Genomic DNA, 13,561 nt, shown 5'->3' with positions numbered 1-13,561 from the left:
GTTCATGATCTGGTCTTCCATTACTCCTATATTGTATCCCATGGTGGTTATTTGATTTGTTTTCTCAACGGTCACATCTTTTCATTCTTTTCTAGACTCTTTCCCTTTTTCCATCCCCCATCCTTTAGGCACCTGACCCCCTCTCATAGGGTAGATGTCAAGAAGAAAGAGTTTTTGGTAGTTTATTTGCATTTCTAGTTCTTCTGACTCGACATTACTTGAAATTTGAAAATTTTGTTCTCGGCAATAACCCCAACAGAACCTAACCAGGGTCTCGGCAACGTAACCAATATTAGCAACAAATTTGAAGGAGACAGATCAGAGTTCTATTCCCAAAGGATTTTTGGTAGTTGTAGTCTATAACTTGGGACTTGGTCCCATTGAGGTGATGATTAGATGTATTCCAGATCTACGCTAAGCATATTATCAAAAAGAAAACACCATACACATAATTGGGGCAGGTAAAACATATATCTTTGTATTGATATCTTAATATATAATATACATTCCTTATTTCTCCTTTATCATATCTATCTTCTATCTCTATTCTATCTTATGCATACGCTTAGTCTTTCTCCTTAGTCTCCTCTTAGTTATCCTTAGTACCTAGTGACTATCTATCCCACCTATACTTATATCTCCCTTTAGGGTTGCAGCCCCTTGATGGTAACTTTCCAATCTATTTTGGAGCTATGTTACTAGTTTACACCCTTAGAAGAGTTAATAAGGCACTGGAGTTGTCACAATGCTAGGATTTTACCAATGTAAGCTTTAAAAGGGATTGCAAATGTGTCAAGAAATTCTTTTTGCTTGAAATTAAGGTTGCCATCAAGGTTGCAAAACTTGCCAAAAACTCGCAAAACTTGCAAGTACTCGTGAGCCAATTAGCCAGGCGAGTCACTCGCCCAATAACTTTCAGTGATTTTTGCTTGAAAAATTCACGAGTAAATGCAAAAAATCATGATTTTTCCTTGAAAAATTCGTCCATGCTTGTAGTTATAAAAACATGATTTTCATTGGTGGTGAAGTAGAAGTGTTTCCAACTCCCCATCTGTTGATGTTATAGTAGCAGGAGTTCTCTTTCATCTGTCTGCTGTGTTAATTTATAAGCACTTTGGTTATTCTTATTGCTTATCGCTGTCTTATTGTAATCGATTTCTTTATTTACTAAATCCGTTGTTAGTGTTTTTTATTTTCTAACATGCGATTAAGTTAGTCTAACTATCAGATTGTTAGCTCTAATTGCAACCCTTGCTTTAGACGTGTATACTCCTGTCTAGAGTCATGTCCATTCAAATGCCATAGTCGGGTATATATGTTCTTTTGACCGGGGATATTGGGAGCGAGGGACTGGTAGAATACATATACGCTGTGCACATACATGTGATCTCCGTGGATTAGATGCTGCACATATTCACCCAACAAACTCAAACAATCAAATTGAACATATTGAAGAATATAGTGCTTAAGGAAGAAATCGATATTTTCAGATTGACACGAAGTAAAGAAACATAAATTCTGTGCTTCTGCTTCTAACTTCTGATCTGAAACTTAACATGGTATCGGAGTGGGTCTAAGCAAAGATCGTGATCAGAATTATTTTAAATAGCAAAATATTCTTCTCTTCTTCTTAGGGCATCTATCTTTACATCAAAAATGGTGAACGGACTCAAGGTTGAAGATAGATGGTGCCTCTAACTTCACCTCTTGGAAGTTTAGAGTTCTAATTGCATTAGAAGAAAACGATATTCTCGAGTTCGTGGAGAAAGAAGTGCCCGAGCCTTTCGATGAGATTGAGAAAATACAATGGAGGAAGAATGGCACGGAGGCCAAGAAGATATTGATTGATTTCGTAAAGGATCACCTTGTGCCTATTATCTCCAAGTTGAAGACAGCTAGAGAAATGTTCAAAACTTTGGAGGGATTATATGAGATCAATAACACCAGTAGAGCTCTTGCTTTAAGGCAACAACTTCATCACATCAAGATGGCTAAAGGAGATTCTGTCATCTCCTTCTTCATGAAGATTGCTGAATTGAAGGATCAACTATATGCTATTGGAGACATAGTTGAAGACAGGGACTTAGTCATGTTGGCACGTAACGGTCTTCCTCAATCTTGGGAGCCTTTTATCCAAAGTATTAGTGGAAGATCTAGGCTACCAAAGTTTGATTGCCTTAGAGTAGATTGCATCCAAGAAGAATCCAGGTTGGCAGCAAGAGGTATTGGTCGTAGCTCTCACAATGAAGACAATTATGTTCTTGCTACTCAAACTTCAAAGAGGAAAAGAAGAGAAGGGAGAAAAGGAAAGTTCAAGAGGAATAGAGACAGGAAATCAGATGCTGCTCTTGAATCAAAGAAGAAGAAGGATCTCTCCCATATTCAGTGCTTCAGATGTGACAAGTATGGTCAGTATGCTAAAGATTGTCCAACAAGACCAAATCATCATGTCTCTACTGCGGATGTGATGATGTCTCTCCTCTGAAGGAATCAAGAGATAAATCAAGTGGATTTCTATTCATTTAAGCTCTTTCAAGCAATGTCCTAACCGACAGTAACACTTGGTTGATTGATAGTGGTGCTTCACATCACATTACAGGATATCAAGAGCATCTTTCTGACTTGGTAGAAAGAGAAACCAACTTGATAGTGATAATTGGAGATGATGCTTGCTATTCAGTGAAAGGTGCTGGAGCCACCTCTCTTCATCTAGATTCCGACATCCCTCTTCATTTGAGCGATGTCTTGTTCGTACCAGGTATCAAGAGGAACCTTGTATCAATTTTAGCTTTGGAGGACAAAGAATATCAAGTTGCATTCTTAGAAGGGAAAGTTCTTGCTTGGCCGAAGAACTCTAGCATTAAAATAGCTAAGGTGATTGGTGTTCGCCAAGAGAGTCTATATAGACTTTCTACTAGCCCAATTCAAGCTTGATGCATGATTCAACTAGTTCGAGTGAGCTATGGCATAGGAGACTTTCTCACCTTCACTTCTAAGCTCTTCGGTCCATGGAGAAGATGGTTACCGGCCTTCCAAAACTCAGTCAGGAACATAATGGTACTTGTAGAGGATGTGCAATGAGTAAGAATACTAAGGGTCCTTTCCATAGTAGTGAAAATAGATCAAAATGTATTCTAGATCTTGTTCATTCTGATTTGTGTGGTCCAATGTCTGTGGCATCCTTAAGTGGTTTTTGGTATTATGTAATTTTCATTGATGACTACTCTAGTAAGACTTGGGTTTATTTTTTGAAGTCTAAGGAATCTGAAGAAGTGCTTGAGAAATTCAAAGAATTTAAGGCTCAAGTAGAAAACTTGTCCGGGAAAAGGATCAAGGTTCTGAGATTTGATATTGGAGGAGAATACACATCATGTATTGAGGCAGGGATTAGGAGGGATTTTTGTGTTCCTTACAATCCCTTGCAAAACAGAGTTGTAGAAAGGAAAAATAGATCTATAGTTGAGGCAGCCAAAGCTATGATCCATGATTAAGACTTACAAACCTTCCTTTGGGAAGAAGCATCTAGAATTGCAGTGTATGTTCAAAATCGGAGCCCTCATCGAATATTGGAAAGTATGACTCCTAAAGAAGCATTTACAGGTGTAAAACCTGAGGTTAGTCATTTGAGAATCTTTGGTTGTCCTGTTTATGTTCATGTGCCTAAAGATAAGAGATCTAAGTTAGAACCATCTGGCAAGAAAGGAATATTTGTGGGTTACAGTGAATCTTCAAAAGCCTACAGGATTTACATTCCAATTGAAAAATAGATAGGGATCAATAGGGATGTCTCTTTTGAAGAAGATTCTGCATTCAAAAGATCTAAAGGTTCATACATGGAGATAGATAATGAGGATTAGGAGATCCCTCAGGACATGGACGTTGATCATACTCCCGAGATTCAGAGGGAGTCTACTGAACTTGAAGAGGCTATTGTTCCAATTGAGCCTTTGGAATCTACTGATGGTTCGAGAGTTATTGCCATAAGTCGAAAGAGACCTCTATGGGCTAGACAAACTATGCAAGATGCAGAGAAGTATGCAGCCCATAAAGGCACATTTAGAGAAAGCAAGAGACCACAGAAGTTTCCTGGCTATGTGGCATTGATGAGTCACATCATCAAGTTTGAACCTTCCAGTGTTGAGGAGGCATCAACTCAACAAGTGTGGAAAGATGTTATGACAGAGGAATATCAGTCCATTTTCAAGAATGATGTTTGGGATGTTGTACCTAGACCAGAAGGGAAATCAGTTGTATCTTTCAAGTGGCTTTTCAAAATCAAGCATGCAACGGATGGGAACATTGAAAAGTACAAAGCAAGATTTGTGGCTAGAGGATTCTCTCAAAAAGAGGGAATAGATTATGAGGAGACCTTTGCTCCAGTTGCTCGCTATACATCCATCGGGACTATTATTGCTATTGCATCAGCTAAAGGATGGAAACTACACCAAATGGATGTAAAGACAACATTCCTGAATGGTGTAATTGAAGAAGTGTACATTGAACAACCGGATGGGTTTGTGATTCATGGAAAGGAATCTCATGTATGCAGATTGAAGAAGGCATTATATGGCTTTAAACAGGCACCTCGTGCTTGGTATGAGAGGATTGATCAATACTTGATGAGCTTGGGATTCTCCGAGAATGATGCAGATTTGAATCCTTACTTCAAGGTAATTGATGGTGAGACTCTAATATTGGTTCTTTATGTTGATGACTTATTTCTTACTGGAGAAAATCATATCATTGTCAAATGCAAGGAGTTAGCTTTTGAATTTGAGATGAAGTATTTGTCTTATGCATTATTTTCTAGGATTTGAGGTGTGGCAGAGACCCAATGAGATTATTCTAAGTCAAGGGAAATATACTATAGATATCTTGAAGAGATTTGGGATGATGGATTGCAAATCTATGACTACACCTATGGAAACGAATTTGAAGAAGGTAAGTGAGTTTGTAGCTAGTTCAGATCTGGTAGATCCCGCCATGTATAGACAATTGATTGGATGATTGATGTATCTAGTCAATACTAGACGAGACATCTGCTATGCTGTGACTGCCCTCAGTCGGTTCATGTGTGAACCAAGGCAAATTCACCTAGTTGCAGCAAAGCATATCTTGAGATACTTGCGTGGCATAGTTGGATATGGCTTGAGATATTCATCCACTGTAGATCTAAAGTTACAAGGCTACTCTGATTCTGATTGGGCCGGAAGCATATGTGACAAGAAGAGCACTTCTAGATGTTGCTTTAGCTTAGGGTCTACCATGATTTCTTGGTGTAGCAGGAAGCAGTCTTCAGTGGCACTAAGAACTGTAGAGGCCGAATATATTGCAGCATGTGTAGCAGATCGAGAAGCAGTGTGGCTTCAAAGCTTCTTACAGGGTTGTTTGGACAATCATTGGAGCCAACTGTTATTCATTGTGACAATCAAAGTTGTGCGAAGCTATCTGTCAATCCAGTGTTTCATGACAGAACAAAACATGTGGAAATCAAATACCATTACATCAGAGAGATGGTATTGAGGAAAGCTATTCAATTTAGGTACATTTGCACCGATGATCAGACAACTGATATTCTCACCAAGCCCCTCTTCAGAGTGAAGTTTGTACATTTTCGAGACAAGCTTGGAGTTGTGGAGAATGAAGCCCTTGCTGAGAGGGATGCTCAACATCACTGATTTGTGTTATTTGCTATAATGCATTTTTCTCTGAGATGGAGAAATTTGAAGTGAAAGCCCTTGTCCATCTCTAGGACGGAGATGTGGTTCTATCCACCCTCTAGGAGTAGCCATGGTGGATGTCATGTTGAGAGACTCCATGACAACATCACGTTGAGTGACTCTGTGATGGGCACCTGTGCACGTATTCCTTTCCACACATGGGAGTAGCCATGGTGGACGTCATGGTGTGTGACTCCATGATGAAGTTTCTTTCATGGGAGTAGCCATGGAGAATGTCATGTTGAGAGACTCCATGACATGAATATCTGGAAAGATAACTCCGTAGCTAAGAGGGAGTGTTGATGTTATAGTAGCAGGAGTTCTCTTTCACCTGTTTGCTGTGTTAATTTATAAGCACTTTGGTTATTCTTATTTCTTGTCGCTGTCTTATTGTAACCGATTTCTTTATTTACTAAATCCGTCGTTAGTGTTTTTTTATTTCCAACATGCGATTAAGTTAGTCTAACTATCCGGTTGTTAGCTCTAATCGCAACCCTTGCTTTAGACGTGTATCCTCCCGTCTAGAGTCATGTCCATTCGATTGCCATAGTCGGGTATTTATGTTCTTTTGACCGGGGTATTGGGAGTGAGCGGCCCGTAGAATATATATACGCTGTGCACATACATGTGATCTCCGTGGATTATATGCTGTACATATTCATCCAGCAAACTCAAACAATCAAATTGAACATATTGAAGAATCTAGCGCTCAAGGAAGAAATCGATATTTTTAGATTGACACGAATTAAAGAAACATTAATTCTGTGCTTCTGCTTATCTAACTTGTGATTTAAAGCTTAACACCTCAAGAGTATATACATGAAATATAACATTGAAATTTATTTTTCCTTTCTTGTACTTGAAGTCATATTGAATGTATATATTAGCATTATCTTGAGAGCGATTTTAGATCTCTAGGAGTTATAATGCAAATTCTAGGTTTTAGAAGATCTTATAAATTTTCAGACTTGATCAAATTTAAGTAATCAGCAGGCTCCTATCAGCATTCTCTCGCTCTTTCTATCTCACTATGTTTATCTCCTTGAACTCTAAACCTATCTCTCTCCCTAACATTCTTCTTCTATACCCTCTTTCTAGCTCTCTCTATCTCACTCTCCTGTTTCTCCCAAGATTTAGACCTCTTTCTACACCTCTCTCTCTCATCCTTAGACCCCCATGGGGTGCTACCCTCAATCTTGTTTTGGTGTTGCCCCCAAACCCCCATCAAACGTTATTATTACAGATCTTGCCAAAAATATCTTTAGATGGGGCAACTTCTACACATGACATGGCTAGTTGAAGTGGCATTCTAATGCATTTAGGGTTGAACTTGTTTTTGGGTCTATGATATGCATTAAACTCTAATTTTGATTTATATATGATGGAAATCAGTAATTTGCTCAACAAATTTAGTAATATGTGTGTTTTTGAAGAATTTTTTTTTTAAGTTTATGTATTTTAAAATGTTTGATAATTTTGCTGGGTGATTGACCATTTTTTCCTGAGTTTTTTAATTTTTTTTGCCGAGTCCAAATTTTTCAACTATGGTTGCCATAGTAGATTAAGAGATGCGGGCTTCTTCATTTGTGAAATTTAAGTATATTGGCCACATGGGTTCCATCCTATGTGCTCCACTTGTAACATCATTCAAGATATAAATCATCCCTCAACTTCCATATCAGCTAACACATCTTCATTTATGCTTAATATATACTCATGATAATAATACTCACAAATTCCTGGTAAGTGTCTTTGTAAATAGATTTACTGTCCAAGATCTGGATTCCCTAAGTTTATGACAACATTCATGCTATTCATTACATAGAGCAGTTTAGGTTATTCCAATCTCAGTTTAAAATGTCTTGCATTAACTAATTATACTGACCGAATTCCTTCTAATTTAAATGTTTTAATTAGGCAGCAACTCTGAATGTCGACTCATTTACTGTTGATAGACTGGTTGCTGACTAAGCACTAACTATTCACAATGTTTGTTTAGTTTGCTTTAACTTTTGCAGGATGGACTGATCATCTGTTTATGTGGCACATTCTATCGTATATGAATAGGTCAAAGCAATGATTTCATAAATGTTCCACAAAACAAACTTAGTGCATACCAACTTATAAATATTATTTGCTGGCTGTTTTTATTTTAAATAATGAATTTCAGTCCTCAAATGCAATCATCTGGAAAGATACAGGGTTCTGACTTTTGTTCAGTGGGAAGATGAATGCTTGTTTAGTTTGCATCTAATGACACGTATATTCTGTTTACCATTTTTGATAGTATTTCTTGACATTTTTCATAATTATGTTGAAAACATTTTTTGTAACGTACTGAATGCAAGGTGATTTCTGCTAAAATGTTTTAAGTTGGTTTTCAGGGATTTGTTGAGCAGATAAACTTTTGTATAAATAAGAAAAAAGAATACGATGAGAATAAACCTGAATTGACACGGAAAGAAGTTATCAAATGCATACAGGCAAAGCGAGTGAGATTACGAGGAATTAATCTTTCTGGATTGGATCTCTCTAAACTGGTAATTAACAGCAGATTTTCAAAACTAAGCAGTGTATCATTCTTTTCTTTTAGAACCAGACTGGATATGCTATTGCTTTATGTTATCCTGAGATGTATCTTATGCGTTTGTCAATTGTGATTGTGTTCTGTATTTCAAAGATCTCTTTGTATCTAATGGATGCAATCAATCAATGATATGAAAATGTCTTCTGGGTAATCAATCTAGAACTTTTCAAATTGACGAAAGATTTTAGAGGAAAAGTAAATTAAACATGTTTACTTTAAATTTTGGTAATTTCTTTGCAATATGAAAACAAAGTGCATATAGGTCAGGATGGATTATTTGCCTCAGATATGATGCTATATTATAATTATGCTCTAGCAGGTCATGGAAGTGTAACTTAATGAGGCATGTCTAACTTGGTGTATTGCCCATCAATTTTTGATCCACCTGTCTTCTGAGTTTTTTAGACCCCATCTTCTCTTTAGTGTTGGAGCAAAGTGGGGAGTAAGTATAATTGGATATCTTCACCAAAGCACTGGGTAGGGATAAGTTATAAAATTTTAGAACATTGAGCTGAATGATGGGAAATATCTTCATATTAAAGAATAGACAAATTTCTCCAAAATTTTATATTTTGGAGGTAGAGTCTATAAATAAATAAGGCATGTGAATGCAAACAGAAACAACAACTGATTTACTTAACTGTAATCAGCCCATGCTAGTATACAGTGTGTGATCAGCCATCCTGAATCTGCTCCTTCCTTTTTCTTGCTGATTTTTAGTTTTCCAACACTGAACTTGTGTGGACCTCTACTAGAAGGAGCCTAAGATCGAGAAGGCCTTGTCCTGCACATTGCCTCTGTCTTATCTTCATATCTGTGTTATACTAGATGCTACTGATTTCCAGGGAGAACTTGCTAACATTCTTATATCAGCATGCTTAGAAGATTGTGTGACACCTTAAAGAAAACAGTCTCATTTGTGGATTCATGGGGGCCTATCCAGGGCCAAAGATCCTAAAGCCTTTGATATGTGAAAGTGGCAAGCCCATAGGCTGCATAGATAGACTGATATCCTAAATAGGTATTTAATGGCAATCTTTGGCTCCAAAAAGTTAGCAGGATGCCATCTCTAAAGGGGGTCATGTTTCTTGAACAAATATGATCTCTTCATGAAACCATGGTCCCATGCAGTCCTACTGTGATCTTCCAACTATTGTCCCAGTTTGGGTCAGGATTCTTCTCATTCCAAGCGTATTGTTAGGGGATGCCTTTTTTAGATGAATTTGAAGTACAATAGGAGAATATATTGCTGCATCTTGTGGCACAGACAGGAGTATAACATTATGCAGGGATCTATGTGAAATTTGAATATATATATATATATATATATATATATGGATAATTATTTTCACAATATACTTTTCTTGGAATTGGGAGGAATTGAGGGGTATAAACTTGTGGATTGTGAAAATATTTCCTTTTGGTTTTGAGCCTGGTATCCTCGTGGTCACCTAGCAAGGATTTGTCCTATGCATCCACAAAACCATGAACCTGAAGATAACTCCAGATTATAGTGAAGAGATTCAGAATGACCCATCTGTTTCTAATTCAAAAAACAACAAAGAAGTGACTAGAGGCACTTTTGCAAGGAAGACTTCTAAAGAAAATCATTTCAGAGCTTTAGTTCTTGATCAGGCTAGCAAAGGGTATGTTTGTAAGGCTAAAACCCAACAAAAGAAACAAATAATCTTTTGCAGATATTGGATTTTTTCTGCTACTCCATCAAGCAACTAGACCATTCAACTTGAAATCCAACCAATGCAGTGTCTTAAGCAACCATTCAAATTCCAATGTGCAGAGCTGTCAAATTGGGTCAATAATACTAGAATGGTTGGAAGAAATTTATTTCATTCAGGGTAATGCCTTGTATTGCTTTGCTGGTAATCCTAGTTGTTGAATAAAATTGAAGGATGAAGTGTATATGTTTTTTATAATATTTTCCATCAATTGACAGAGACTAAGATTGTAGATTGTTGGATTAATAAGGTCTTATTGTAGGCGACTTGTTATGTTTTTTGGGCATTAGGGAGTGAGCTAACTTGTGTTTTGTTTGTTGGAGTTGTGTAATTGTAACCAATAACCATAAGCCTTGTCATTTAAAAAGCAAGTCTTATGTTAGGGAAGTGTTGGTGTACGTTTTATCATATATCGAACATTAGAATAAAATATCCAAGGATTCTCTATCCTCCTTTGAACAAAATCACTACTTGTGCCAAGATTGCGAGAGAGACCACAAGGCGACTCCAAGGTCTATATGTGCGAACATGCGACTTTACGTGGATAGCTTCTTGGGTAGTGTGTGTTGAAATACAAGGGGGATTTACGCTTGGCAACTAGTATCATTCACAAGCTGGACTTAGGTGAATTTATCAATAAATGCTCTTTGTTTTTGGATTTTCTGATTTGGGATCTCAAAAAAAGATAAAAAGGATAAGAGTTTAGGAATTCTAGCTACTGCTAAGAACTCAAGAGACTGTGTAGATTGGGTGAATCCAATAAACGACACTTTGTTTCGCCACACTTAGGACAACTACGCAAAGCATGTGCAATCTTCTAAGGTTGTGCTCAAGATTTTCACACTTATGAATAATACCAACAATTGAACAATATTACTCAAAGTAGAAGTTAAGCATCCACATCAAAAGCTCAGGCTAACTTTACACATTAAATGAAAATCATCCATCCAAAGAAATTATTAGCAAAGTTTCACCAATCTAAACTATCAATCTTTCATTCATCTAACAACTTCAAAGCAAATTACTTAAAGTGAATCTGTTCTAAGTGTTGAAGAAAATATGCAACCATACAACCACTTGATAACAATAAGACTTCAAAACAATACTGATAATGAACTTTTTATTATTCAAGCAGCTCTACGCAACAATTTCATAAATCTTTCCACACTGAATGAAATGAGAGAATGAGTTTATATAGAGTTTTTGAAAACAAATGAATGCCTGAGATCAATCTAAGATCAACGGTCGAGATTAAGACAACCTAACCCTAATTAGGGTTTCCCAAAATAAAACTAACATCCAGTGCATGCAAGACAAGTGGCACAAGGTGCTATCTTTTAGTATTGCACCCTCTTCTCTCGTTGAGAGGCAGAAAGTTCAATGAACTTGGACACAATCTGATCAACCTCTTCCATTGTGACATGTGGCAATACACTGACTCGGAATTCTAATCCTTCCAAATCATCTGCACGTACAACAAAAGTGATTTCCCAATCTAATTCCTGTTTTTGGAAAGCATCTTTGATGAACAGGAGGTTCGATGCCTTAGCCGATTCTGCTTCAGGACTGGTCCAGTGGTGAAGATCTCTTGTGTCTTGGTCTTTAGATTTTCTAACTTCATATCCTTCTCTCAGATAGTTTCCTTTTCAGGTACCTGTTGATGTGTTTTTTATGCACATGCGAACACAAAATAAAATACCAAGGTATCTTATCCTCTCTTGAACAATGTTATTCGAATGCTGAAGATTTGCCTAAGGATCAATCGAACTAACTCCAGGTTTCTTGTATGTAGGGTCTCTATGTGTGGATTAGCTCTGTTGGTTTGATGTGATTATGCTAGAATCATAAGGGGATTTACATTCGAATGCCTGAGCGTTTAATATGCTGGAACTTAAGTCCTATCTACTCACCTGGATAATAAAGAAATAACCAAAAGGTACAGGGTTTAGAGAGTCTAATCTAAGACCTAAAATGTAAGAATATAGATGAACGACTAGGTGGATTCCTACTGGGTTGGGTCTCACCATCAGATTGAACAATTTGAACCCAGCTCAATGCAATCTTCTAAGGGATGCTTTGAATATGTTCAAATCGTTACACCATCAGACACTGATCACCATTCAAGTTAATGCATGAACAATGTACGTATAACAATTCGAGATTAAGCTCATTCAATGCCAGTTGACCACGCAGGGCGCACTTACAATCAGTAAGAGGCTAGTGGTATGGACTAGGCAGATTCCACACGAGTGTATTCAACAATTTTCTCCATTCAATCTAATTATTTACCATCTAACATGAATTTCCAACAAGAGACCATGCATATTGCAAAGAAACAACACACTTCACCATAACTTCAATGAAAATGGAGTTCATTTACAATCAAGGCAACAATTTCTTGCCTTCTCTTCCTAATCTACTCTAATTTCTATCTAAGCTTCTATTCTAGCTACTAACTCTTGACTATCAACAATTTTCTTATTATTCACTATTAACTAACTATTAACCTTTACAAATGAAGAGCCAGAGCTTTATATAGAGAGCTCTTTACATTTCAATGGCTCCAATTGATTTACAACCAATGGATAGAATTTCAAGATGAAAACCCTAATTGGGGTTTATTACAACAAACTTCCCTTAGCCAATGAGAAAATTACATTCAATGCTTGTGAACCAATAGGAAACCGGGGTAGGTACATCTGAATTTGTGCCTTCATGTGTAAGCGCGATTCATTGAATCTGGATACTGTGATGTGGAGTCTTCTAATTAGAGGAATAGTGACTGGGATGCCACCTTGTCTGGCACTTGCTTAATCAAGGAACGTCATATCTCCTTTGATACTCAATATGGTGATGATGAGAAGCTAACTTTTATTAACTCTTTTGAAACTATCTGCTTCTTCAACGTTCCCTTGCACTGACCTTGGTTGATCCTCCTTCTTCCTTGATGTACCTGATTAATAGCGTACCTCTCCTTGACTCTCTTGTGTTTGATGAGGCCTCCCCTTGATTTTGCATAATGGTGATAGGAAGTCATGGTCAAGTCAGCCTTTCTCTGGTAGCTCATCTCACCTTGAAATGTTTGTATGATCCTTCCTCTGACATTTTGTGATCTCTTAATGTGGTAGAATGAAAATCTTAAGGATAGCTTGCTCTATTGCTTGCAACTCCTTGAACACTTGAAGTCCTACAACTTGGAAGCACTTTGAGTCCTCTTTGATGCATTTGAAGTGTCCTTGATGATGATGAAACTTGAAGAGGTCGCCCTTGTCCTGGCCTGATCTTTCTCCAACTTGATTTTATTGATCTGCAAAACAAACAAAAGATGATTAAGAATACACAATATATATTCATTCTAACATGGCATTTCCTATCTTAAATCATCAATAAGAAGATATTTGAGTCGATTTCCCTTGAAGCTAGGGGGAAAAGACACTTTTAGAAGAAATTCGCTTTTGTACCTTAGAGAGGGTCAAGAGCGAATTTGACATTTGTGTTCAAATTCATCAAGTTTACTC

At 37.2% G+C, this 13,561-nt stretch overlaps 1 protein-coding gene across 7 annotated transcripts in view; it reads left to right on the top strand.

Annotated features, from left to right (window-relative positions):
• LOC131080015 (FH protein interacting protein FIP2) overlaps window positions 1-13,561 on the top strand; it is a 120,557-nt gene that overhangs the window by 38,352 nt on the left and 68,644 nt on the right. For all 7 annotated transcript variants that reach the window (XM_058018075.1, XM_058018072.1, XM_058018071.2 and 4 more), the window contains exon 4: window positions 8,105-8,260. In XM_058018075.1, the coding sequence (XP_057874058.1) occupies window positions 8,105-8,260 (156 nt within the window). The remainder of the gene's footprint in view (window positions 1-8,104; window positions 8,261-13,561) is intronic.

Source organism: Cryptomeria japonica, chromosome 3 (genome assembly GCF_030272615.1).
Source record: "Cryptomeria japonica chromosome 3, Sugi_1.0, whole genome shotgun sequence".
Taxonomy (NCBI): domain Eukaryota; kingdom Viridiplantae; phylum Streptophyta; class Pinopsida; order Cupressales; family Cupressaceae; genus Cryptomeria; species Cryptomeria japonica.
This window is presented reverse-complemented; position numbering and strand designations above follow the sequence as displayed.